Source organism: Clarias gariepinus, chromosome 2 (assembly GCF_024256425.1).
Source record: "Clarias gariepinus isolate MV-2021 ecotype Netherlands chromosome 2, CGAR_prim_01v2, whole genome shotgun sequence".
Taxonomy (NCBI): domain Eukaryota; kingdom Metazoa; phylum Chordata; class Actinopteri; order Siluriformes; family Clariidae; genus Clarias; species Clarias gariepinus.
In genome coordinates, this window is record NC_071101.1 from 23,604,077 (window position 1) to 23,630,075 (window position 25,999).

The window sequence follows — 25,999 nt, forward strand, 5'->3', positions numbered from 1 at the left end:
AAATTTATACACACATCAGGAAAAGAAAAATAGTATGATGTAGTATAATATAATAATTCAATATATAATACAATATACAATATATTGTAATAATATATATACTGTATAGAAATAAATGTAAGTACTTCGTCCAAATCTTTTATTTTGAAAATCATTGCAGCGTGTTCTTAAGCGCCAGGCTGACGTCACACAACATGTCAACGTTGAGTTGGCGGGAGTCGCGAGTCGCGTCTGTTCTGTTTACACTCTGTAGCTCATTCACACTTGTGTTTGTATTTTGTTCTGGCTGTAGTCTGACACGTGTTATCGCTATTTTATGAGCTCCACAATATGACGGATAAGACCACCTGAGTAAAGCCGGGCTCGGCAGTTTCAGGGCGCCTCATGGAGGCTGTTCTGCAGAACGTGGAGAGCACTGTGGAGCTTTTGGCGGTTTCTCGGACTGACTGTGTGGCTGAGTGGGACGGTGAGACAGTGAACAGGGCTTTTCAGTGGGCACAATACTGCGAACATGTTCATACTCGCTTCCACACGAACCCGTCAGTCCGAGCCGCGTTGGAGAGCCGTCTGCGCGAGACTAATCAGCAGCTGGCGCGCGCGTTCTCCGGTTACCGGAGTCTGGCTCTGTCTGATCTGGCGCAGTGCCGCCACATGCTACTTGTTGGTCTTTTGAAAAACCCCGCGACTCCACACCCTGTAATAAAGTCGCTTTTGGACAAGTTTGTGCAGGCTGAAGATGCTCAGTTGTCAGGCCTCAGTGTGTGTAGGTCAGCGTGTAAACTCCTGGGAGACTTTACACTCAACCGGAAGAGTGACTGTGGCCTCTCTGCTGTCACACAGGTTCACGGCTCCATGCTCATACACCGCATCCAGGCCATACAGAGCCGCCCAGGCAACCAGGCATACGCTACACAATTACTGGACTGTTTGCTGAAGGACAGTGGAGATATACAGGACAGCTTTTTGGCACTTCTAGCAGCTGCCCTACTGTCAACAGACTTAATGAGTGAAGACACTGCAGTTCAAGATCTTCTGCTTGAATGGTTAGAAGGACATAATGACTTATTGCAGAGCATGTATCAGTCTTTACCTTCTGAATTGTGCACCAAGCTTTCTCAACGATTGCCCAAATTTAGGCTTGCTTATTGGGACAGTTTAAAAAAGTCAGCTTCCTCCTTGGTGTATGATGTGAGCAATGGATTATGGATACAGCCTTGTGACACTGCAGTGTCGTTTCAGATGCTCACAGAGCGGTTTAAGTCATTATGGAGTTCAGGGTCAGCACTAAAAGAAGAGACTGAAAAGCAGTTGATCACACTTAAACAGGCTGATGGAGACTTTGAGGTTGAGGGACTGAGTGTGTGGACAGACCTGCTTGTACGGCTCAAGTGAAAGCTGTGTCCCTTTTCTGAGTTGCTACAGGCATAGATGAAGCCAGTGGTGTGGTTAGATAGCAGACAGGGGGAGACAGTGCTCTTTAACAGATTTGCACAATTTCTCTGACTTAGAAAATCAGCACTCAGAACAGCACATACTGTAATTTAATTTGTGTATTAAAATTTAATAAAAGATCCATTTTATTTCCATAATAGTGTAATACCAGTAGCATGCTGAAAGTAATGTAAATTATTGTTCATGTTCAGTGTCTTATAACCTCAAAACGGCTCAGCCTAATCAAATTTAAAAACACGTCTTATTTCTCTTGAATCAGGATATGTGACTCCTTCCATGTTTCTTAATTAAGATTAAGTGCTGTGACAGATGGCGCCATCACATGTTGCCTTGGCTACGGTTGGCATTAGGCATCTGAGTCCATCTTTAATGGAAAGTAAAGTCAGAATGGTAAATGTGCACAGTTCCCAAATTAGTCCCTCGAGGATACACTGACCCGTGATATATTTCGATTTCCTCTGCTTGGCAGATTAGGACAGGAGGGAGAGAGAGAGAGCAATTGCATGTGGTCATTAATAATTTATGTGGTCACTTAATCCTGTCAATACATGCACAATCAGATCAGCTTGCTGTTAACATGAACAAAGGAGTTCATAGAAAACCCAGGCTTTATGAGATTCTAAAATTAAATAATTAAATCAAACGATTTCTTCACTTCAATTAGCTTTCCCGAAACCTCTTGGTCAAGAGACCAGGTCAGTGACTGAGTGATTAATATAATTACACTTTATTAAAGAGGAACTTGGACAGATAAGTGGCACTAATGCTGAAAGAACAATTGTCATGATGTGGAGCCATGCATTAGCTATAATATTTTAGAAAGACGAAGGGAAAATGCCAACAATATACAGTACTTGAATATTCAGTAGTTAAAATAATCCTGGTGTTTGTTTTATGATGGTCAGTTGATAAAATCCCTGATTTTTAGTTGCTGCTGTGTTTCTGATTCTTGCAGATAGGAGGGATTTTTTTTTCCTTCCCTTTTTGCCTTTTTTGCCCTGGAAACCATGGAAACCTGTATTTTCAGTACTGTTATGTAGAGTAACAGCAGCACAAGGCCAGTGCAAACATTGATTTAGCATGCAGAAACTAGAAAAATGCTGATGAGATGCTGTCCTTGAAGAAGGAATACGTAAGGGACCTTTTTTGGCAATCGTATTTTCGATATTTATTTTTCTATTCATTGATCCAGACCCCTTTTTGGAAGCCTTCATAATTATTAGCCAAGCATTCTTATTTTTGTATGGTTGAGGTTTCTTAAGGATGGATAGCAGGTTGGTTAGGCTTAGCTCATATAGATTCATGTAGAATTTCTGAAAGCTATTAACCTTTTTCTATCACAATGTTGTTGTTGTTGTTTTTATTATTATTATTATGTTAAATACTTTAAATAACTGTTTAAATAGCCATGCATTGTATGACACCATGAGAACTGATGAAAACAGTCATTTTCAGTAATGAAATTCCCTCCCACTGCACGCCTATTTCTAATTCAAGGTCCTTCACTGAATCACAAAGCTCAATAAGGTAGAGGAGGGGAAACACCAACAAGGCCACGGCTCGTTAAGCCTGCGATGAAAAACCAGTAGCAGTGCCTAATCGAGAGCCAGTGCTATTACTACAGCAGGGAGAGTGGAATATATCAGTCTATCCATAAGAGAATAAAACAGCTAAACCAAAGACAAACACACTGCCATGTGCAGCTGTCATCTCCTTCTCATTTAATTGAGCAGTGTGTTTTCATTATTATTTACATTAGACAAGCCTGACATTTAAGTTTGTATCCTGGTATGAGAGTATATAGTATGTGACACCATATATATATATATATATATGCAGAGTCAGCCGGAAAAAAAATTATATAAAATAAATATAATATAATATACATCAAGTTTTTTGGCTAATTCTGTACAGTATACAGTATATAGCATTTCCTGCTTTTTAAAGGTCTAACAATGTTTGCACTACCTTTTTTCATCATTGTTTTTTAAAGCATTACATTAAAAAAAAAAAAAGCATGCAAAACACATTCTAAACACATTTCCTGACCCCAGAACGGTGAATGTATATAAAATATATTACTATCATAGGCTATGAGCAAACATAGAGATATTATTGTCTTGTCTATGTATGAGAATAAATACCCAAGTGTGAGAGATATAGCAGAAAGCGCATCTTTGACATATTTGTGCATTGTAACAGTTGTGAAGCTAAACAAATAGAGGTCCAAAGTAGTACTCTGATTTGACTTACAGATGGTGAGAACAGTGTGACTCATATCTATTTAGCTTCACTGTAATTAGCAGCCGCACTGCATGTCTAGTTCTAACTTATCACTCTTCAACACTCTTCTATATATTTGCCTGGTTTCACACATCACTGGATGGAGTGTCAGACAGAAAGAGGAGAGGAACTAAAAAAAAAAAGCCAGGGAAAGGGAAGGACATTTTAATTTGTCACATCTCAGTGAGATATCTCAAAGTTATTCTGAGATTCATCTGAGGTTGAAATTTTGGGAGGGTTATACCTTATAATAATGCAATGTAAACCTGTTAGCAACTACAGTACTTATGTGATTTAAATAGGATTACAGCTAGTGTTTACATTCACTTCTGAGCATATTCACATTTTCCTTTTGTGGAGTATCAGGTTGAATGAGAATGACCTGAGTGTTTAAGACTGTAAAGAAGTATTTGATGTATTGTTATTGTCATATGAGATCATGAACCCAGGGCATTTTAATCCAGAAAACCTTTTCCTTTAGAGCAAAACATGTTGCTTGAGGTTCTCTCATACAGATGGGTTGGAGGAATTATTAAAATAACAAATTGAAGCTCCAAATATTTCTCAACTGCATTTTTCTCAATAGTTGGCCCTGTATCTTTTCTATAAATCGTGTGAAAATCCCAACTTGAGCACAGGTCAACCAGCTTTTTTTTTTTTTTTTTACCTATGGCATGTCTTGAACAATACTAAGGAAAATCACAATAGATCTACAATGGGTCGTCATGTCAAACTAGGACTTATGATTGTGTAGAATAACCAAACAGTTATGAGAGTAAAAAAAAATCTTCTCCATATAATCCCCTGATACTCAAATGCACTTACATGTTTCATTAGTGCTTGGATACAATCAAGGTAGAACATTTTCTCTGTATGATCGGACTGCCTGCCATGATCAGACATTTGGAAGACTGGCCTTGTAGGAACTGCTTTAATGGTCCAAACATTTGGAAATGGCTTGGAGAAAGATGGGAATTTACAGGGGATGTTGCAATAACTCCAAGTTCCTGAGTTCCTGTAATGTGCAAGTGGTGTTTTTAAATGATTGTGTGCATAGTTTACACAGATGCTTTCCTTCCGAAAGTTTGTGACCAGTTATTTGTCCCGCTCACATTAGTTATTATTCATGGACATATAGTCCTCTTTAAAATGTTTGCACTTTTTTATTGTGGCTAAGATTCTCATCACTGTACTGAGCTCAAAGACTCCTGTAAATGGGAAGTCACTGGGACTTTCATTACAAGTTTTGGGGCATTTTTTTGGGCATTTAAGTCAAAATTTATTTGACTTAAATGCCCCTCATACAAAATTTCGTATAATTTTTTTCAAAATTTTCATTTATACTTGTAAATATGGTAAAAATTGTTTACACTTGTGCAATAGGTACAATTAGGAGCAACGAATGCTGATACTGTTAGTTATAATATATTATAAATGACTTATCAATTACAGGTTAATTATAACATACTTGCATTACGTGCAATCATAAAGCTCAGACTGCACATTCCTTTATTCTTAATTACTTGACAGAAATAAATGTCTCTAACCAAGTGGAAAATTATAATACTCACATCAGAATATTTAGTTAAAATCTAGACAATCTATCATTTAATCTAGATTTTCTCAACAACCCACAATACAACGGCTATTTCATAGTATTACAAAAAAGGGGGTTATTTGGGGGAACAGTGCCTTCAAGCACATCCTTGAAAAGAGATCATAGATCTCAAAAAAAATAACCTGATACAAGTTGATTTTATAAAAGAGAGAAGATTTGTTGGTGGTAACATTATTTATGTCACATATTTCAGAATATAAAGGTTATTATTATTAACAATCATTTAGAGTTTTTGTGCCTGCTCGAATTATAGTTCTCTCTTTGTTTCTTTATTTATCTTATCCGCAAGTCATCTGATTCAGTTGTATTGCACACAGGCTCCTCATCTTTCTTTGTCTCTCACCTTCATGCTCTGCAATCACTCACGCGGGTAGTGTATGCTTACATGTGTGTGTCTGTGTGTGCATCGGCAAGAGAGAGTAAGTGTCAGTGTTACCATCCATTATTGGTCAATAAACTAGCAGCACATTAAGAATATAATTTATAGTCAAATTAATTTTGGTGTTTTTATTATAAGATGATACTTAACAAAATATATTATTATCATCCTATTTTAAAGCTCGTCTTTGTATTGTTCTTTTGAGGGATCATTTAAATAATTTATTTTTAAAAAGCAAAATTATCTGCCAATTCAATAAGAAAATGTGAGTAAAAGCTTATTCTCTCTCTCTCTCTCTTTTGCAGTGGTCTTGTTTAATTTTGACTTCCCCCACATTTTAGACAACCCCCAGCAGTCTAGCTCATATCACTTTTTAATCAAAGGGAGTGAAGTGTGAGGTGTAGCATTCATTAAATGTAAGCCCCCCTGCCCTCTCTCCCACACACATACATAGTGCAGATCCCATCTGGCATGGGTCTGAGCTGAATAGAAGAGCATCTCCCAGGGGACATGTACCCTCTTCTCAACATGTGTCTTAGCTCTATCTCTCTCGGTCTCTGTCTCTCCTTGATCATTGCCAGACAGAGATGCAGAAGGTTGTCAGCTACACCTGAGTCCCAGCAGCACCCGATAATTGGTCAAAAGATTCTAATCAAATTTCTGGGACATTCCCTCCAAAGAAAATAATTAACTAAAACTCTTATTACACATATTGTAATGCTTTAAGATTTTAGCTTCCTCTAGCTGTCATACTGCTAACAACGCAGTAAAATGTCTCTTTAACCAATGTAAAGATTGAAAATGCTTTTGAGGTACTTATTGCTCAAATATTCAAAAAACTTTAGAATTTTTTTTTAAGATAAAGAGTGAGAAAACTGCAGTCAGAGCTTGGCAGCTTGCCATTCCAACAGGAATTCAACTATTTTGGGATTGTGTGAACAACATGGAGAAGGGGCAAGTAGTTTCCACATTTAGGAGATGTGTTAATAAGTGATAAAATATTCATTTCGCTGCAACTGGTGAGAACAAAGATGTCTATCTGTGTACTGTGGTTTATATGGATTAATAGCTTTAACATCAAAGCATCTATCAATTGAATTATATGAGACTTGATAAGAATAATCTATTTTAAATGTAAATACAGTTTTGTAGAAACATGTAGCACAGGGACAATGTACAGTTCATTCACACAAAATCTGCAGGGTTGTATTGAATTGGTAATATTGAACATTGACACACACAGACATTGCTTTTAAATAAGAACGTCGTAGATAAAGCTCTGAGTTGATCAGTAATTGAGCTGAAGGATTTTGTTTCCAAAAAAAAATAGGAAAGCTGATGAACTTTTATGTGAATGTTGATCGCCTGATTGGCACTTTAAGGTTAGACGGGTTAAGACTTGAATTTTCTTTGCCCTCTTTGCTGTTACTGCTCTGAGACTTTTGTCCATGGTAATATTAGTGATTAAATGGCTGTGGATATACGGCCAGGTACCTTTATTGGAAAGGTGGTTTGTTCAGGAGGATAATCATGTTTAGGCAATACTGGGCCCCTGCTGAGCTCTTGTCATTAAATAGTCATTCTGAAGCTTGATTAGAATGTGCAGTCCCGTAGAGAGCCTTGGATACCCCCATAACACCTGTCCTCAAAACCCAGCTCTAGCTCATCTATTACCCAACACAAATGCAATCAAAACAGCAGAGCTTGCTCTTCACTCTGTCATTAAGGTGATCCTGACAAAATGCGGTTAAGTTCTGCCAAACTGTTGTTATAAAAGGGGAAACAAACAGCTCATGAAATAGCTTATTTTAAAATTCAGCTGGGTGGAAATGTCAGAAGGGCAATTACCGTAACTGGTATGGTTGGTTAGCTGTGGGAAAACATGTTGAGGTTGGCTGGTTACAGGATTGTATGGTCTGTCACATCAACACTTGTGGTCATTTGTGCAGGCCAGCTTGGCTCCCTGACTTAATTTGCAGGCAAAGAAATTTTAATATGACACGAACAGACTGTAATAAGCATTGCTTTTTAACATATGTTTCAGCGCAGGTTTTTTTTTCCAGAAAATATTTTATACATAGTCAAAAACAATAGCTCTCAGTGATCTATACAAATGAGAAGGGCACACAGTGCTTTCATTTAAAATGATTAAAGGCTATTGATTTGCAAATGGTTTAAATCTAATTTCCTAGAAAGGTAATTTGTTGGGTTTTTTTGTAGGGAACAGGGGTCAATAACCCCAGTGTAGTGGTTAAGTTAGAATCATTGACTCTGCTCTGTCTTTAAAGTGTTATAATGAATGAGGTGTTTAGAAGAATACTAAGGAAAAAAGGCTCTGTGATAAATAAAAGGAAAGAAGGATATTATTCAAGAAGTTTAAAAACTATATGTAGACTAGAAATAAGAAAAATCACAGGTTTCAAATCACAATAATCAGGTTTTAATGATTAAGTGATCCAAAATATGAAGATGATAATGATGATATTTGGTCCTTGAAATAACAGTAGAGAGCTGGTTGGATTATTTTGTCACATTTTATATAAAATTAAACAGTATAACACTTTTACATTAATAAATCACTCATTGAAACAACAGGTGATTTGTCAGAACATTTACATGTTATTTGTAATCAAGGAACAGTGTATAGATTTTTAATATCTCTCTGCGATACACTAAGTATATCTCTGAATAGATATTTTACAAATGGTTATATATATATATAAACCATAACTATATTTATAGAGAACTTTGGTTAATTATTTTATATTGTCACACAATGGACCAGTTAGACAGTCCATTTTAGAGAAGAATGTAATCATGGCTCATATTCCAACTGCAAAAAATGTTGAATAATATTATAGCATGTGTCCCCTGACTAGCAAGTTAAATTTAAGCCATTCCGTTACACATCCACTTGAATTTTGACTTACTTACATCACTTTTAGAACAAATAATATGACAGGAGCAGAAATCACAATACTGTATAATGACAGTTATTAAAAAAAAACTTATTGCAATGCATTTTTTTTTTTGTTTTCTCATCAATCATTTCAGGTACTGATAAGCAAATCTTGAGCCTGTGCTTAGGAACATATCAACTGAACATATTAAACAAGAAGTCTAGTGAAACAAATCACACCAACTTTAAATGGAAGTTGGTAACACTACAATTACAAATGTATTCTTTTGAAAGTTATCCGTGTAGCTTTCCACACAGTCAAGTTGGACAACATATATAGCATGCATCATTTGACATTTCAATACACTTCATAAATGAACAGCGACTTGATTACAGTGCTGTCTATAAAAACATATGGCCTTTGTATAACAATTGGCATACAGATCACCAACCCAACTTCACAGCAGTCTCACAAAAACAGCAGATATATTTAAATAATGAATGAATTAAATTGTTAAGAAATTCTTGTCAGTGCAATTAAGGTTTTTGTGAAATTGCCATATATTGTCTTTTCAGTGTCCTAAAGACCGGCTCAATATTACATTAAATATGTCAAGGCAGTACAAGACTATTACAACACACTGTCACAATAGTACATATGTAAAGTAAAGGTAGTGCTGGAGGATGAGTTTTGTGCCACAATGGTTACAAGATTGCACTTTATATATACTGTATATGTAAACAACAGAGCTGTCAGACACAAACTCTTCACAAAGAGGTGAATTTACAATTAGATTTATTTTTTTGCAAATTATCTACTATATACTGTACTGCTGTATTCTCTTTTAAAATGCCTTTTTTCCAAAGTGATAATTTAGATCAATATCGGGCATAAGCTTTCACCTTTGCCATTACATGCCACACATGCTACTGTAAAGCCGAATAGTTAAAAGTGTAATATATAAGTCTAGGCAACCTATTGTTTCACATTAAATTTGCTCTGTAAACCTGAGACAGCAAGTCCAAAGATGGCAAAAATGCTGATCAGGGCAACATGCACCATGTGCTTTTCAGGTCTTCCAGGTCCATGTTTAAATAATCAACCTGAATTAACATGAAATAAACATAATCGATCTTTTACTGCAAAACATTTATAGTCTTATTAAAATTATATTCATATATAAAACTTTCACACTGTGGGGGGGGGGGGGTAACATTAACATTCTGTAAGATATATTTTGTAAAACTCATCATACAGGCAACACTAACACATCTCTGTCATGTCAGTGTCTCCACTGTACTAAGAATTGTCCATCATCTATTGGTCCTATATGTACAGAGATGGAGATGCAGAGACTTTGTGCAGTAGATGAGCAACAGTTGGTAACTGTATGCATACTTAGACCTATAAGGCATATGTAGCAGCCAAAATATCTATCTGTAAATCTTATACATGTTAAACAGTATATTTATATTTGCTCATGATATATACATACAAATATTATATTTAAACTTATACTGACTTGCACTAATGTCAAAACTATTAAATTACTGAATAAATATTGTTTTATTCTAAGATTGATTTAAAAAAATTAGAATTTTGCCTTATTACATAAATACTTTTCTAACTGTATTTACTGTATACAGTATTTCTAAATAACTAGCTTACTCCTACCTACCTCCTGCATAATCTTTTTTTCATGTGGCTGTACAAGCCATGCTTTGTTATACGAGGCATCCCTGCAATACATTTATAGTATGCTAGCACATTATAGTTTAGTCACCACAATCTTTTGCATTTTTTTTTTTAGAATTTTACAACTATAGTGACCTTCCTTTAAGTAATCAGCCCTTGTAAGCAGCAGTTCTATGAATATCCCTCTCCACCCTGAGGATAGACCTGCACAGCTTCCTCCTGAATGAACTCCTCTCTTTTCTCCCAGCTTCCTGCCCATCCCCCATTCAGCTGAGCTGTGGCCCCATATGATTTCTGGGGAGCCCCAAATACACCCTGGGCTCCAAATGGAGCATGACTAAGTGTAATATCACCAGTCTCTTCAGCAAGCTCATCTTCATCAATGAAACCACACTTCTCCTCGCTTGTTTCCTCCGGATCCGCCCATGGCTGCTTTTCACCTGATGCAAAGATCCCATAGAACACCACACCACCATAATGGACCAAGGAGGCAATTAAGAACACGTTTTGCCATTCTTCCCGGGTCTAAGATGGAAATTAGGAAAGAAGAGCATTTGCAGCTTTTATGGGATATTGTATATAGGGTAGGCAATGGACTGGTTAAGAAGCATTTCTGACATCTTTACCTTGTTTTTGGTCATGGCACCCACTATCAGAGGGCATACCATTCCAGAAAGTGTGCCAACTCCATTGGAGATGCCCATCAATATACTTGCATACCTGGGAGCAATGTCTAGGTGATTCACATTAAAACCTTAAAGGGGACAACAAATAAGCACAGAAAGATGAAAGATGTAAATCAATATAGAATAAATCTATGGCTAAAGTCTGAACCAGGTGTCAAATATAAAGCAGTGTCTCTTACCTGATATGGCGAAGCCACTGAAACCCACTGCTAGTACCAGAAATGAGATGGCTACACCTTTACTATGGGAGAACCCAACTACCAACAACAGTGTTGCTTCCATCCCAAATCCTATGGCAGTACAAAGTAAATGTCAACCTCACGAATTCCCAGAATCCTCTTACATTTACATTTATGCATTTGGCAGACGCTATCCAGAGCGACTTACTTTTTTTTTTTTTTATCTCATTACACATCTGTGCAGTTAAGGGCCTTGCTCAAGGGCCCAACAGTGGCAACTTGGTGGTTGTGGGGTTTAAACCTGGGATCTTCCGAACCGTAGTCCAATGCCTTAACCACTGAGCTACCCCTGGCCTACCTCTTAATACCTTAAATACACACTTCATAATACACACACCAAAATATGACAAGTAGCTGTCATTCTTACCTCCACAATTCATTATCTTCCGTACATTAGTGGTGGACATAAGGTTTTTGCTGCGTAGAAAGTCAGCAAGTTGGCCTCCTATGGGCACTATGATGGTCATTACCAAGTGAGGCAGTGCAGAAACCATGCCAACCTAAGCACACATAAAGAGATACAGAAAATACTGTGTAATCATCAATGCTTGTGCTGGTGTTGGTAGATGACAAGTTCTTGTTTCTCCAGGGTTATGTTTTATCTGATTTAAAATTGCATAGCAAAATTTACAATCATCAGCAGTAATACAGCAGCAGGGTGTTACTGTAGATATTCCAATTTCAATCCTGTCTACTTGAAACCCTTTATGGAAGCAACAAACAATGTGACATCTAAGACTGACTCAAATTTAACAGCAGTATGTCCTCTGCAAACCGTATTTAAAATGTTTAACATTTGTGTATATCAATCCCCTAGTGGTAAACATTTTAAATACTGCAGCTAATATTCATTATAGATGAACACAATAAAACATCCAGAAATGAGTTTGAGCTCAACTCACTTTACTGATTTCAAAACCAAACACTTCCTCGAAATATGCCGGCTGGCTAATGAGCAAGAGGTAGAAGGTCCAGCTCCTGCAAAAGTTGGCGACAATAATTGCATAGACAGGCATCGAAGTGAAAAACTTCCTCCAGGGTGTCTTAAATTTCTGCAAGAAACACAATTTGTTATATTAAGGGCTTTAATCAGATAATGCGGTCATTTCTTATGGAACAGTATACTCACTTCAGTTGCCCCAAAAAGTTTAGCGCTTTCTCCAATGCTCTCCTCTATGTAAAGCCGCTCTTCGTCTGTGATAGTGGGGTGTTCTGCTGGACTCTCATAAGCCACCAGGATCCAAAACACATACCAGACAATACCAAAACTCCCTACAGTTTAAGGCAGAAGGTTTACAGAGTCAGAGTCAAACTTGCACATTCTTACATTAGTAGAGATTATAATCCTTAATAATTAATGTACCATAAATATAGAAGACAGATGACCACCCTGAATACTGTACAAGGATCCCAGCAAGAGGCATGGCTACCACAGCACCAGCATAGGAACCTGGAGGATTGATTTATAAAGAATGACTATCTCAGTTCCATGTATAAGATAACAGTAAAGTAATTTCATAGTACAATTGAAAAGGTTGTTTTATATTTACCACAGAAAGATGTGGTTGCCAAGCGACTTCTCTCTAACGGTGGAGCCCACTTGCTCCAGATACCATGGCATGCTGGGTAGGTCACCCCCTGAATTTGTATAACACTGGTTTAATATTTAAATGAATATTCAAATCTAACATACAATAATTAATATTTAGAGAATTGTGGATGATGGATATTACATTTATGTAATACATTTATATCTTTAGTTTTATTCATAAAATTGCTCCTTTACAAAACTAAACATTACAGTACATAGTTACAAAGAATAGACAAAAAATAAATTTACATCCCAAGAATTTGTAAAGGCAAGCAAGCATGGAAACAAATAAAAACTACTGACCACAGGGTTTTGTTATTGGTCAGTGCAAATTCAATCTTGCTTGACCACAAAACGCTAACACTTTCATTAAATTTTCATTACCTCCTAATTTGCACACGGTCAGTCTGTAATAGATATAAATTACTTGTGCTTTCAAGGAGATCTGGTAGGCTAATGTTTAATTGGCATTAATTAGTCAATACACATCAACACAAGCTGCTGAGGTAACACTGAAACCTCCAGTGTGTTCAGTTACGAAGCATACTTATCCTGCTGTTGCCATTTATGCTGAACATGACAAAGAATGTAAAGGTAGATGGGCTGCTTGTAGTTGGTGAAAGACCAACAGATGTTACTCTCTCTCTCCTTTACTCTCCATTGTTCTCTCCCTCTCTCTCTCTCCTTCTCTCTCTCACTCCCTCTCTCTCTTTTGCTTCCCCTCTTGCTTTGTTTGGTTTCTTATGTTTTGTCATTCAATCCCTCCCTGTCTGCTTATGAACAGTCTCTGTTTGCACAGTTTTGTAAGAGGTAGAGATTGAGACAACAGATACAAATCGAACAAATGGCTCCTAATAGGTTTCCACAAAACATGCTTAAACAGACAAGACTAAAATATGCAGTTGTACATCATATACTGGTGTATTTGGTGTAGTGGTAATGGTGTGTCCACTTTCACATACAGTAATTAACAAACCATTGTTTGCACACTGCTTACCTCCACCAGGCCCTGTAGTATCCTCACAAATATGACACAGCCATAGTGCACACGTGCAGCCGATGGAATGAACATGTTGAGAGTGGATGTCAGCACGATGGCAGCCCCAAACACTCTGCACATTGGAGAAAATGATAGATAGATAGATAGATAGATAGATAGATAGATAGATAGATAGACTAACAACTTCAAACATATGGAATTATAGTATTATGGAATTATGTAATATGATAGCAAGTTATTATTTTAGGACACAAAGGTTAGCTTTTCTGGAAGAGTTCTTCAGTACAAGAACAGTATTGTCAAGTATTGTCAGTATTGTCAAGTGCAAAACCCATCAAGCACCATGATGAAACTGGCTCTCATGAAGACCTTCCCAGGAAAACAAAACCAAAACGTACCCCTGCTGCAGAGGAGAAGGTAATTTAGGGTTACCAGCATCAAAAATCACCAATTAACAGGACCTCAGCAGCAGACACATGTCAAGATCAACTTATTAAAGGAGATTGTTGCATATTTTGGACGCTAACGGTATTGTTTTACATTGTATTGTTGACCAGACTGGTATGAAAGTACGTGTGTGTGTGTATATATATAGAAAGAGAGAGAGAGAGAGAGAGAGAGCAACCGCGAGCGAGAGATCCGTTGATTTCAGTTGAAATGAGATTAATTTCAAACGCAGATTTTCTAAAAAAAAATCACACGAATAAGATACACAGTAAATAATAAATCAGCTAATACGTAGTGGACTTATATGCGTTTGTCGCACTATTTGCCCAAATACTTAATTTATTAAATCGTCAATCATGTTGTTGTTAGTCACATTCGGCACAGTCTTTCGGCTGTTCCTTCCTGGTATTCATGTATATATTTCATATTTTGTTGTTTATGTATATGTATATCTGGCCTATTTGTTCTGTATTTTATTTTATTTAGCTTCATTTTTTTTTTAGTTAATTTGATTGTTTGATTATTATTTCTCCATGGAGACTGTTAGGGTGTTAGTGTGTATTGTTCAGTCACCAGTCACCTACATTACTGTACCGGAATACAATAAAGGAAGCGCGCGCCTCTCCCGAGAGACCTCATTAGCGCGCGGCAGCAGGCACGAGGCACGAGGCACGCGCAGCACCAAACCCCCGCCGCCTGTCCAGCGGTCAGCACGTCTGCTTCTCTTTTATATTCGTTACTATAAATAGTTTGACTATAATTACATTTTCCACGTCTAAAATGTTAGCGTAATATTTTAGAATTAGCTTCCATGTAATATGATTTATTTAGAACGTAAACCTGATTTACAGCTTTTTAAATTATGAGATGATCTCCGGATCTTTAACACAGGCACAGACTTTTGACGAAAGATCATAGAAAATTGTACGACACACTGATTTCAGTGCGAAGATTATTAAAGATAATTTAAGATTAGTAATTCTAACATTAGAAGTGTTATCTCCCTCCCCTGCGTGTGTAAAGTGGTTCTGTTAAATGTGTTCAGTCACCTGTTGGCGGCCAGTCTGGAGGAGATGTACCCTCCTGGGATTTGTGTCACGATGTAACCCCAGAAGAAAGAGCCGTGGATCATCCCCACCGTCTCTGGATCCCAGTTAAACTTCGCTTTCTTAAAGAATATAAATAGGGAAGCTATTAATAACGCACGCATAAATAAATTGGTTATTTACCGTCTCATAAATTACTACTACTACTACTATTACTATTATTATTATTATTAATAATAATAATAATAATATATTTTGTAATAATAATAATTAATAATAATAATAATAATAATAATGTTATAAAACGTAATGTGTTCCTAACATCATTTATTTGACGCTTCTTTACGTTTAATTATGCGTTACACTGTTCTGGTCACGTGCCAGCACTTATCCACCAATCTGTTTGATAAGAACGCGCTGACTGACAGCGCTGAAGAGACCAAATATAGGGGCGGGAGATTTGATGGGGGCGGGGCTGCGATACACGCCCCCGCACACGCACCTCTTTGATGATGATCTTGCCGCCCTGGTGCACGGTGCTGTTGTTGACCATGTCCACGATCGCAACCCCGAGGTTGCAGCGGATTCCGAAGGAGATGCAGAAGCCCAAGCCGCTCATGATGGCGATGATGTAGCGGCGAGGCAGCCCGAAACACGCGCAGTCCAACAGCGGCGCTTTTCTCTCTCTGACCTCCTTGGGGCGGCCATCTTCCGTCAGCTCGATCACTTCGCCCGTTTTCTGCCTTTTCTCAATAACTCTAGCAATGAGACATTTCGAAACTTTCATTTAATCTACCACAAAGTCACCAAGCCCTTTGGGTTATCCGTTTTCCCCGACTTTATTTTAAATCTGAAAAATGTCAAAGTGTTCTTTTATGTAAGGGTTTATTTTTATCAAATCTATCTATCTATCTTTGCAAATATTTAAATTTTCAGCAGTTCTGAAATTTTCCAAGATTTAAATGCTTATGATATAACATATATGCTTTTATATATATATAATTTCTTTGTCTGTGAAGAAATGTCACGAAATAAATATTCAGTGACTCTTGCTGGTAAGAATGTTACACAGAGGGGAAAAAAGCAGCAGACTGTCAAGATGTTTAGAGATAAATAAATAAGCTAAATTTTAAGGATGTGTTTTGTAATTTCGTATCCCACTAAAAGAAAATAATAAAATAAATTAATAAATAAAATAAAAATTGAATAAAATTGAATAAAAAAATACATGTGTGCACAGAAGGGAACGCTTTAGCTTCGGAATTAAATATGAAACGGAAATTACACATACCACTAAGTAAAATAAAAATCCTAATTATGGCGAGGAACAAACATAATCTGATTTGCGTGTTAATAATGTCATGATAATTCTAAGCCTGTCTCTAGCTTTCATTAATTATTTTAGCAAGACACGACCGGATCATCCTCGAGGGAATAAATGTATCTCCAGTGACATATATTGTAGTCAGGACCGAATCATTACTTAATATGATGTGCATGATTTTGCGTTCATAATTCCCTAACGAAAATCATATCTATCTATCTATCTATCTATCTATCTATCTATCTATCTATCTATCTATCTAAGTAATAAACGAATAAATAATGCATTATTTATTGAAAATAAAGAAAAAGGAAGAAAACAATGTTTTTCGATCATAATGAATGATCCAGTATCATGTGTGTTCTTATGATTCCCATTTATAGTGAACTAAAATCTGGTGCATTATATACAGAAAAAAAATCGTGAGGGTGGTTGTTGTACCTTTGCATATGTGCCAGGGTCTTCCCCGCCAGGTTCTTCAGTCCCGCCTTACCGGGGGCTAAAACTCGCTCCTTGACCGAATCCATATCCAAACAGGCGCTTAATACCAGACTCAATAAAAATCCATAATTTTGGAATGGGCTAAATGGGGGTATGAATTTATTTGCTTAGGTGTAATCCGATATAAGTCAGTAATCCCACTGCATAGGTGAGGATGACCTGTATAGACGCCTACACCCACAAGCACTCCCTTACGGTCTTCTTATACAGCCACACCAAGGTTCAAGTTTTCCTTTCCATGGAGTTCAGCGCATCTTCGCCGCTTCCCCATGCCTGCTGCGCGCAATGCGTTCCATCACCCCCTCTTCGAATGCTAAAAGCAGAGACGTGACATACTTTTTTTGTTGTTGAAAGACAGGCATGCAGTGCGCTGGAGATGAAGCACTGCGCTGCCCTTTCGCTCGAACCGACACGCACGCCTCAGGAGCGGAGGAGCGCGGGAGCGCGCGCGCGTTCTGTCATCCGCGTGTTTGCGCGCGCACAGAGCTCGTGCCTTTTTCACTCCCATTTACTCCCCAAGACTCTCAATTAACATATAACCTGTATACCTTAGAATTTCAGATATGAATACATATCACTAAGTCACAATCATTATCGCATTTCTCAGTGATGATGATGATAATGAGCACTGATTCTATTCTATTTCGATGCGTGATGTGCCAAAAGTCGTTTTAAAGCTTTGTAAGGGAGGCAATGCCATGGAAACAAGATTTTACCATCATTCGGAGTCTCTAAGCTTCTCCGAGGGAAAACATATGCAAATGGAAAAATAAAGATGAACTTAGAAATAAGTCGTTACAAAAAAAATATATAGTACTCTCACAAAGATTCAGATTAACTGGGATCTTATCCAAAAGTTGCTGGCTAGAGAATGCAGAACCCTGCAAGGAATAAAGATTGGGGCATCGTATCGGATTTCTTTGCATCCACATTCAGGTGCATGGCAATAAGATTGTGTTTTAGGCACGGTAGCGTAAATGTCTAAAAGGAAAGTGGAAAGAAAGATAAAAAAGAGAGACAGACAAAAAGGACAAAAGGACACGTGAATAATCAAGTCACAATGACTCATCTTTCAAATGGCCACAAGAGGGCAGTGTAGCACCGGTCTGTAGCTCTGCTGCAGTTTAGTTCTTTATTTTCCTAGCATCAGATGTACGCTTTCCATGTCCTGTATACAATGATAAGAGAAAAGAGTTGCTAAGTGTACACACATGTGCTGCTTTAGTGGTGGTCTGATGGCACAAACTCTAACTTGTTGCCTTATTAGCTCCAACTGTAGACACCTCAGTTTTCCTCTCGTCTTGATTCTCCGGCTCTACTCTGTGTTTCTTGATCAGCTTCCACAGAGTTGACCATAGCTCCCTCCGGAGTGTCCTCCCCACCAAGCAGCTGAATAGAGGGTTAGTACAGGAAGTAAAACTGCACACACACATCTCTAAAGAAAACACAATGTCAGCCACCTCCCATGCTGAAGGATTATCCGGCGTTAGTGATGGCATGGCAATAGCCATATTCCGACTTACATGATATGGCAAGTAAAAGAGTCCAAACAAGACCATGGCTGCACTAAGCTCACAGGCCAGTCCTCTGAGACGTGGGTCAACCCGTCTGCGCAGGTGGCACGCACTGCATATATAACAGTAGCTCAGCACTATCAGTGGAAGCAGGAATCCTGCACAGCTGCAGCAGAGGGAATATGGCAAGCTCTGGCTTACAGTACCCATGAAGATGTACATAGAGCACACAGTCTTGTTGTTACTCTGACAGTTTGAGCTGTAAGTCATCTGCGCCACTGGGATGCTCATTAATATGGAAACCACCCAAATAATGACGCATAACATAATGGCACGCTTGCGAGTAAGGAGAACGGGGGAATGAATAGGATGTACGATGGCCAGGTAGCGGTCCACACTCACACAGGTCACAAAGAATATGCTCAGGTAGAAGTAGCTATGGTAGAGCATGCGGATAAGTTTGCAAAAAAGTAGACCTAGTGACCAATCCATTCCAGACAAGTGGAACTGGATGAGGAACGGCAAGGCCATCAGCCAGGAAATGTCAGCCATTGCTAGGTTGTGGAGGAACATGGTACTTCTGTTACTTCGTGCCACCCGGCGGGACAACACACACAGGGAGACGATGTTAAGGGGCACACCAAGCACCAACACTGCTAAAAAGATGCCTGGCATCAAGAAGAGCTGGACTACCCGCATTGCGCCTTGACCAGGAGCTGTTATATTACAAAACAAACTTTCATAATATGCCTGCATGGAGAAAGGAACAGAGAAACAAAAAAAAAAACATGATAAAAATCCAGAGCTTAAATGAAGTGCTCTCAAACAAGACTGTTTTAACATTGGCTTCAATAAAAGGTCTGCACTCTACACTAAAGTTTCTCTGCACAATTAATGTTGTAAATAAAAAAAGCTGCTGTATTTACTTACAACATTGTGGGTGCTGTCCATTTCAGAATACATGCTCCTTCTGTTGTGTGTCACAGCCTGACTGTGATGAAGGGGAAAAAATGAAAAGAAATGTTTCCACTTCCCGCCCACTCCTGGATTCTTTGGTAGCAAGGAAATAAACCAAGGCAAATATCAACCCAGCTATGCCATCTGCTTCTATTGATGGTGTTGTGTGGACGAGCGTGTCACCATAAACAGTCAGAAAAGGAAAGCCTCGCTCAAAATTTCTTACTTTGAATTTCTGGGAAAATCTAATATCAGTAAATATTTAGTAAATATTTACTAGCCGATGTAATTCAGGCAAGGCGGCACAGTGGTGTAGTGATTAGCACTGTCGCATTGCACCTCCAGGGTCCGGGTTCGATTCCTGGCCAGACTCGATTCCCGTCTCTGTGTGCTTCTCATGTTCTCCCTGTGCTTAGTGGGTTTCCTCTGGGTACTCCAGTTTCCTTCCACAGTCCAAAGACATGTAGGTTAGGTTGATTGCCCATAGTGTATGAATGAGGGTGTGTGTATGTGTGTGCCCTGCAATAGATTGGCTCCCTGTCCAGGTTGTGCCCCGCCTAAAAATATATATGCTTCCAAAAAGAATTAGAATAGATCTTTTTAAAATGTGAGATTCTTTCCCATCCACTTTGTGTGCTGCTTAGAAACCAAGGTCATTTGTAATTTGTGTTAAAAAAAAAAAAAGACCTCGAGTGGCTCATGTTTGCTACCAGATGACGGTCATAAGGTTTTGTTGCTCTTCTATTCTACTGCATAAAGCCATAGCAGTAACATGGGTCAACACCTATTCGTATAATTCCAACAGCAAATAAAAGCCAAATTCTTTGAACGCTTTGAACTGTTGAAGGACAGGACTCCACTAAGAGAGGTTATGTAGGATGTCAATCTGTCTGCGATTCCAATTAGTCTTCCTACGCTACATTTACTGTTAGAGACCAAGAGTAGAATGCAATCCTTGCTGGATAACTTGATTGAATGGTGCATGAGTAACAAGTATAATGGGAATTGAGTAAACATCAATAAAAACACCAGATGTGTTATTAGGTTAAGTGAAAATGTGCTGCTTATTTCAATAACTGTGCAGACACTCGCATGATTTAGGTACCTCTCAGACAAACAATTCATTTATGATAATCTGTATTGTTTTCAGCACTGTTGAATTGCACCTCCAGGGTCTGGGTTCGATTCCCAGCCAGGCTCGATTCCCATCTCTGTATGCATGGAGTTTGCATGTTCTCCTCGTGCTTGGTGGGTTTCCTCCGAGTGCTCCGGTTTCCTCCCACAGTCCAAAGATATGCAGGTTAGGCTAATTGGCATTCCCAAATTGCCTGTAGTGTGTGAATGAGTGTGTGGCTCCTGGGATAGGTTCCAGGTCCCCGCGACCCTGAATACAGGATTAGGCGATGTAGAAGATGAGTGAGTGAGTGTAATTCAGGCAGACCATTTAATTTATTTGAATAACTGGAAAGAATATTTAAAATAAAACGCATGACACAAGAGAAAGTACAAAAATGCAATTTGTGTTTTATTGAAAATGATATTTATTCACATGCAGAACGAATAAATTGACTGCTTCGAAACCAGCATTTTACAACTTGTGCAGTATACATGACATGACAAGTGATGCAGTATAGTAATGGCAAGCTGTCATTTAGGAAAATATATAATTTGATCAAACAAATCTCAGAAAGAACTGAACGTGAACTCTTTTTCTGATCTATATCATTCATTTCAATTAGACAACTTAAACTCAAAGGTTGTTAGTGACACAAAAGCACAGATTTTTTAGGTTTGGTGCACAGAAAATCTAGTGTTTATGGCTTTAGGTATTCTTCGTTTTTAGATATACTTTACAGTACATATCTACATCACAAAACTCTTTAAGGAAATTAACAGTCATAATTCAGTAATTACCAAAGGCAAACTGAAAAAGCTAAGAATACAATTAAAAAACAAATCAATAAAAAAAAAACAGCAAAAGTAGAACATTGCATTTAATTATTTGTCTTTGTAATTGTATCTGCAAGGGTGCAAAAATGGTAATTCCGCCCCAACACACACACCTTTAAAAAACAACAACAAAGAAACAGTAAAAATATTTTAACTGTTAACACAATATTTTTCGTGCTCCAATGCTTCAAAGCGATTGGAAAATAAACGACAGGGTGTGGTTGTCAAAGTATTTAAAGTGATTCACATGACTTAATCTCCTCCACACACCATCTTGATTAGAAAAAGACTATATGATACTATAATGTAAATGCAATAATCGCACTTACATACTCAAACAAAAAGTTATTTAATAAGTGCTCTGTGCAAAAAACTCCTGACACTTTCCTCGCCAATTAAATGAATCAAAATTAAACAAAACTACTGCCACCGTATCCCCATGACTACAGCTGGATTTTCCTTCACAGAAATAAACATGTAGATAAACAAAGGCACATTAAAATCCATTAACATCGCCAGCCTGCCCTTTCAACCATGTATTAAAGGTTGCTTATTCTTCATTATACTAACACTTCAGTTTTGAATAGCAGGCTTCACTGTAATTTGGTTTATAGAATGTGCTGGTTGCCTTCAGCTATCATCAGCTAGTTATCTTCATGTAAAACAAAGTGTGGCTGCACTAGTGAAACATGGTACCTCAACTCTTTTTGGTACAGAATTACTCTTGTTTTAATGGCATTGTGAAATTGCATAACAATCTAATTTGCATAGGGGTGTCATAACAGCATGATGGTGAATGGTGAAAACCCCAGGTGATGTTTAGTGTATGACGTAATTATTTTAATCTACACAGCTTTTGCATCAACATCAAAGTTAAAATAGCAACATGTGCAACTGGAGACAATAAAACAGGATACACTATTAAATAAATATAAACAATATTTTGCCATCTTCATAAACCATTGATTGACAAGCTTCTATATGATACCTCTATTGATACTATGATTAAAATATACTAAAATATGGCAATAAGGGATTTTACAATCCTGTATTTGTATTTAAATAAACAGACATCTCTCAAACATTGAACTGGGATGTACAAAAGCTTGCTGCAAAACAAAAAAATTCCAAATTAAGTAAAACTTGGACAGAGAGAGGGAAAAGGCAACAGCATATAACAAAAAACATGGTCAGCTCTATAGGTCACAGATTTAAAAAAAAAACTGCCACAACATGACTTTATTAAACTTCTCAAAATAACAGAGCTAATGTAGGATATTTAAATATAATGACTTGTGTCCAAAGTGTTTGTGGCCAGGTATGAGGTAAATGGCTAATAATGTTTTAATAAGTTTATTGTGAGAGAAAGTGGCCCAGGCTAGGTCAGGCACTCAGACAACACCTCGTGTTTTACAGTAGCTACTTCGGGACAGATGCACTCCCCTCCACTTCCGTTCTGACTCAGCTGCACTTTGAGCTTCTCCACCTCGTAGTTGTGCAGGTATTCATGAACCAGGTAGCGCTCCCGCTTTATTCGAGCCTTCACATCAGACGGCACATCCGGAATCAACCATGCCACAAAGAACTTCACCACAAACACAACATGCTGAAAAAGACAAAAAATAACTTAAATGATGAGCTTAAGGTACAGTGGACCACTGGACACATACACTGTAAATACGTGATAATAAAACTGCAAAAAGAGTAAAACAGCCCTACCTCCATAATAATAATAAAGGCCATTTTGGCTGCCAGGATATGCCAGAACTGCATGTTGTGTTTGTACTCGTTCTCATCGCCTGCGGGGTAGCGGTAATCTCTGTACCTATACACAACATGATTCATATTCACAACATTAAATTCTATAAATTATGCAAATCATATTATTTCATTTAAATTTATACTTCAATAATGCTGCACACAAACCTGCAGGTGGTAATGATCGAGCTGTTGAACCAGGCAGGATTTTCACCATCATCAGGTCTGTGTGCAGATGGGATCTGCGAGATGTTGAAGATGGACAGGCTATTCTTGATGTAACCCTCCATAGTCGGCTCTGAGCCTGGGTAATACGCGTACAGATACACCAGCCGAGGTATTATTTCAGAGGTAAACGCCACAATGAATGCCTGAACAAAACAAAAAAAAGTAAAAAATGGCAAACAAACAGCTTGCTTTAAACTTCACTGGGGGCTGAGAACCTATAAACACATAAGACAAGTGTGATTAAGTAAAAAATATTCAGGTGTGCTAGTGAGATAAGTTAAGAAATATATTCTCACGTTGGTTACTACAGAGAAGACAGCAATCATATTTAGGATCTCTTCCCAGGCACCGATGCTGTGCGCTTTAGATGATACAGGCCTGCGGAACTGAGTGGTTAACTTCCATGCATCCACACGCACTTCAAGAATATTATTCATTAAAGCCAAGAGAGGAGCCAATGGAAAGGAGGCCACAAATAATGTGATAAAACCAAACTGAATCACTGGAAAGAACAAGAGAAAGAGAGATATACAGTGAGTTATGGTAATTATAATAAATGCCATTAAAACAGCAGCGTCCTCTGCCAGTAAAATACCTGATTACAGGAAAAAATTGTACAGTGAAACCTTGGATTGCGAGTGTTTTTTTCCAAGACAAGCAAAATTTTTTAATTTAAATACATTTTAACTTGATAAACAAGTGAGGTCTTGACATACAAGTAGTACACATGCGCTTTGTCTGCCGAGCGCCACGTTATCATAGTCGATGGTTCTTCTCTTTCCTGTGCTGTGGGATTATGGGTAATCATATCCCATGCTCAGTCTCAGTGCGTGTGCGACACTTGTATATTCAACCTCGGTGCACGTGTACTGTTTATTATAACATTGTGAGCATCTGTGCACATGTGTAAAAGCATTTTTTTATTTTGTGTCTAAGTGTAGATGAATCTGTTTAACGACAACGCAACATCACATTTCCTCAAAATCCTCAAAATGAGGTAAAAGCCAGTGTCACTGATGAATATTTTCCAACAGGGACTCTATGTCAGAGAGCAGTGATTCCGTATGTGTGTGTGCAACAGAGTTTACATTATTTCTTATTAGGAAATTCGCTTTGATAGACAAATGCTTTGATATACAAGCATGCTTTTGGAACAAACTATTCTCGCAATCCAAGGTTTAACTGTATTTATGTACACCTGTGAATGAGCACACGAAACTCACCCATTTCCAGGTACTCGTAGAAAAGACCAAACTGACTAAAGTTCTGCAGATCGTAATCCTGCTCCCAGCGGCTGTACAGACTCTCCGGGTGGTTGCGAGCTTTCCTGCTGCTCCACCAGTTTTGTATCCAGCTACACACGCAAAAAACATTACTCTATATCATACATTAATATAGGGCCACTAAATAATCAGTCAACCTGAGTTTATTTTCCTGCCTTAAATATTCTAGTGTTTGAATGTTTTGCTTTTAGAAAAAGCATGGCATGAGTATGAGAGATTCAGCCATGGTAAGAGTAAATCTACTAAATTATATTACTTCACAACTTGCATGTGATTTCAGTTTAGCACATTAACTTGCTTGGTTTTAATACCTTAAGTTGTCTTTTGAAGAGAAACATGTGTGTGCTATAAATTGACATTTTGACATATTTATCCTATCCTCTTTGTATCTCACCAAAAAGATTATATGAGTAAGCCAAAATCTTTAGGAATCTTTACCACTGACTTTACCAGTGATAATCCAAATCCAAAAATTAAAAATCCAAGATAAAAAATACTTACGGAAGTAAGGCCTCCTGAATATTCCCCCACACTTGTTTTCCAGCCATCACTATCACAAGCTGAGTTGTCAGCTCAATCAAACAACCACCAGGGTCACACTAAAGAAATAGCCAAGATTAACAACATTAAACAGATATTTCTTATCTAAAATTCAGGCAAAACAGACAAAGATGGCATTTGTCACAGTACATATACATGCAGAAGTACCTCTTCATTCCTTAGCCCACTCGACTTACTGAACATGTATTCATATTTGCCAGGATAGCCCACAAACTTTCCTTTAAAGAAGGCTACGTAGAAGCAGGAGGAATAGTAGTTAACAAACTGGAACAGAAACATCTTAACCGTCAGTTTGTTTTCATACTCGAGATGTGTTTTGGGGATTTCTGCAGAGAACAAGCACACGACACAACAGTTAACAGCTAAACAGTAACAGTAGCTATACCAGTTAAAACAAAAGTTACAAAAACAACTTAGAAAAGCCTCTGTTCTTAAGTAAATGTAATTTTTTTGTTTAAATTATTTTGCTAACCTAATATGAATTGGCTCTAATATTAGTTAACAGATAAACGAACCTAATAAAGAAACAATAAAATAATTATCATGCACACTATCAGTCAAAAGTTTGGACAGACTTTATAATTTCA

General features: G+C 37.8%; 4 protein-coding genes across 4 annotated transcripts in view; 1 reads left to right on the plus strand and 3 right to left on the minus strand.

The window, feature by feature from the left end:
• Nucleotides 1-213: 213 nt before the first annotated feature.
• On the plus strand, nt 214-3,209 carry fancf (FA complementation group F). The gene has a single exon (XM_053485867.1). The coding sequence runs from the start codon at nt 385-387 to the stop codon at nt 1,390-1,392; it is 1,008 nt and encodes a 335-aa protein (XP_053341842.1). The 5' UTR covers nt 214-384; the 3' UTR covers nt 1,393-3,209.
• Nucleotides 3,210-9,853: 6,644 nt separating this feature from the next.
• On the minus strand, nt 9,854-17,587 carry slc17a6a (solute carrier family 17 member 6a). Its single transcript, XM_053491234.1, has 12 exons — nt 17,102-17,587; nt 15,839-16,094; nt 15,340-15,458; nt 13,841-13,955; nt 12,803-12,890; nt 12,616-12,702; nt 12,382-12,524; nt 12,155-12,304; nt 11,620-11,752; nt 11,193-11,303; nt 10,954-11,081; nt 9,854-10,852 (listed from the first exon to the last, which is right to left on the minus strand). The coding sequence occupies exons 1-12, from the start codon at nt 17,185-17,187 to the stop codon at nt 10,499-10,501; spliced, it is 1,770 nt and encodes a 589-aa protein (XP_053347209.1). The 5' UTR covers nt 17,188-17,587; the 3' UTR covers nt 9,854-10,498.
• Nucleotides 17,588-18,408: 821 nt separating this feature from the next.
• Nucleotides 18,409-19,626, minus strand: LOC128518091 (succinate receptor 1-like). Its single transcript, XM_053491235.1, has 2 exons — nt 19,606-19,626; nt 18,409-19,425 (listed from the first exon to the last, which is right to left on the minus strand). Exons 1-2 carry the CDS (start codon nt 19,624-19,626, stop codon nt 18,409-18,411), a joined length of 1,038 nt encoding a protein of 345 aa, XP_053347210.1.
• A 1,510-nt stretch (nt 19,627-21,136) lies between these two features.
• Nucleotides 21,137-25,999, minus strand: part of ano5a (anoctamin 5a) — a 47,992-nt gene continuing 43,129 nt past the window's right edge. The window contains exons 14-20 of the mRNA XM_053491233.1: nt 25,560-25,738; nt 25,353-25,450; nt 24,792-24,922; nt 23,865-24,070; nt 23,509-23,711; nt 23,302-23,407; nt 21,137-23,188 (exon numbers count right to left, since the gene is read on the minus strand). Of these exons, the coding sequence (XP_053347208.1) occupies nt 22,961-23,188; nt 23,302-23,407; nt 23,509-23,711; nt 23,865-24,070; nt 24,792-24,922; nt 25,353-25,450; nt 25,560-25,738 (1,151 nt within the window). The 3' untranslated portion in view covers nt 21,137-22,960. The remainder of the gene's footprint in view (nt 23,189-23,301; nt 23,408-23,508; nt 23,712-23,864; nt 24,071-24,791; nt 24,923-25,352; nt 25,451-25,559; nt 25,739-25,999) is intronic.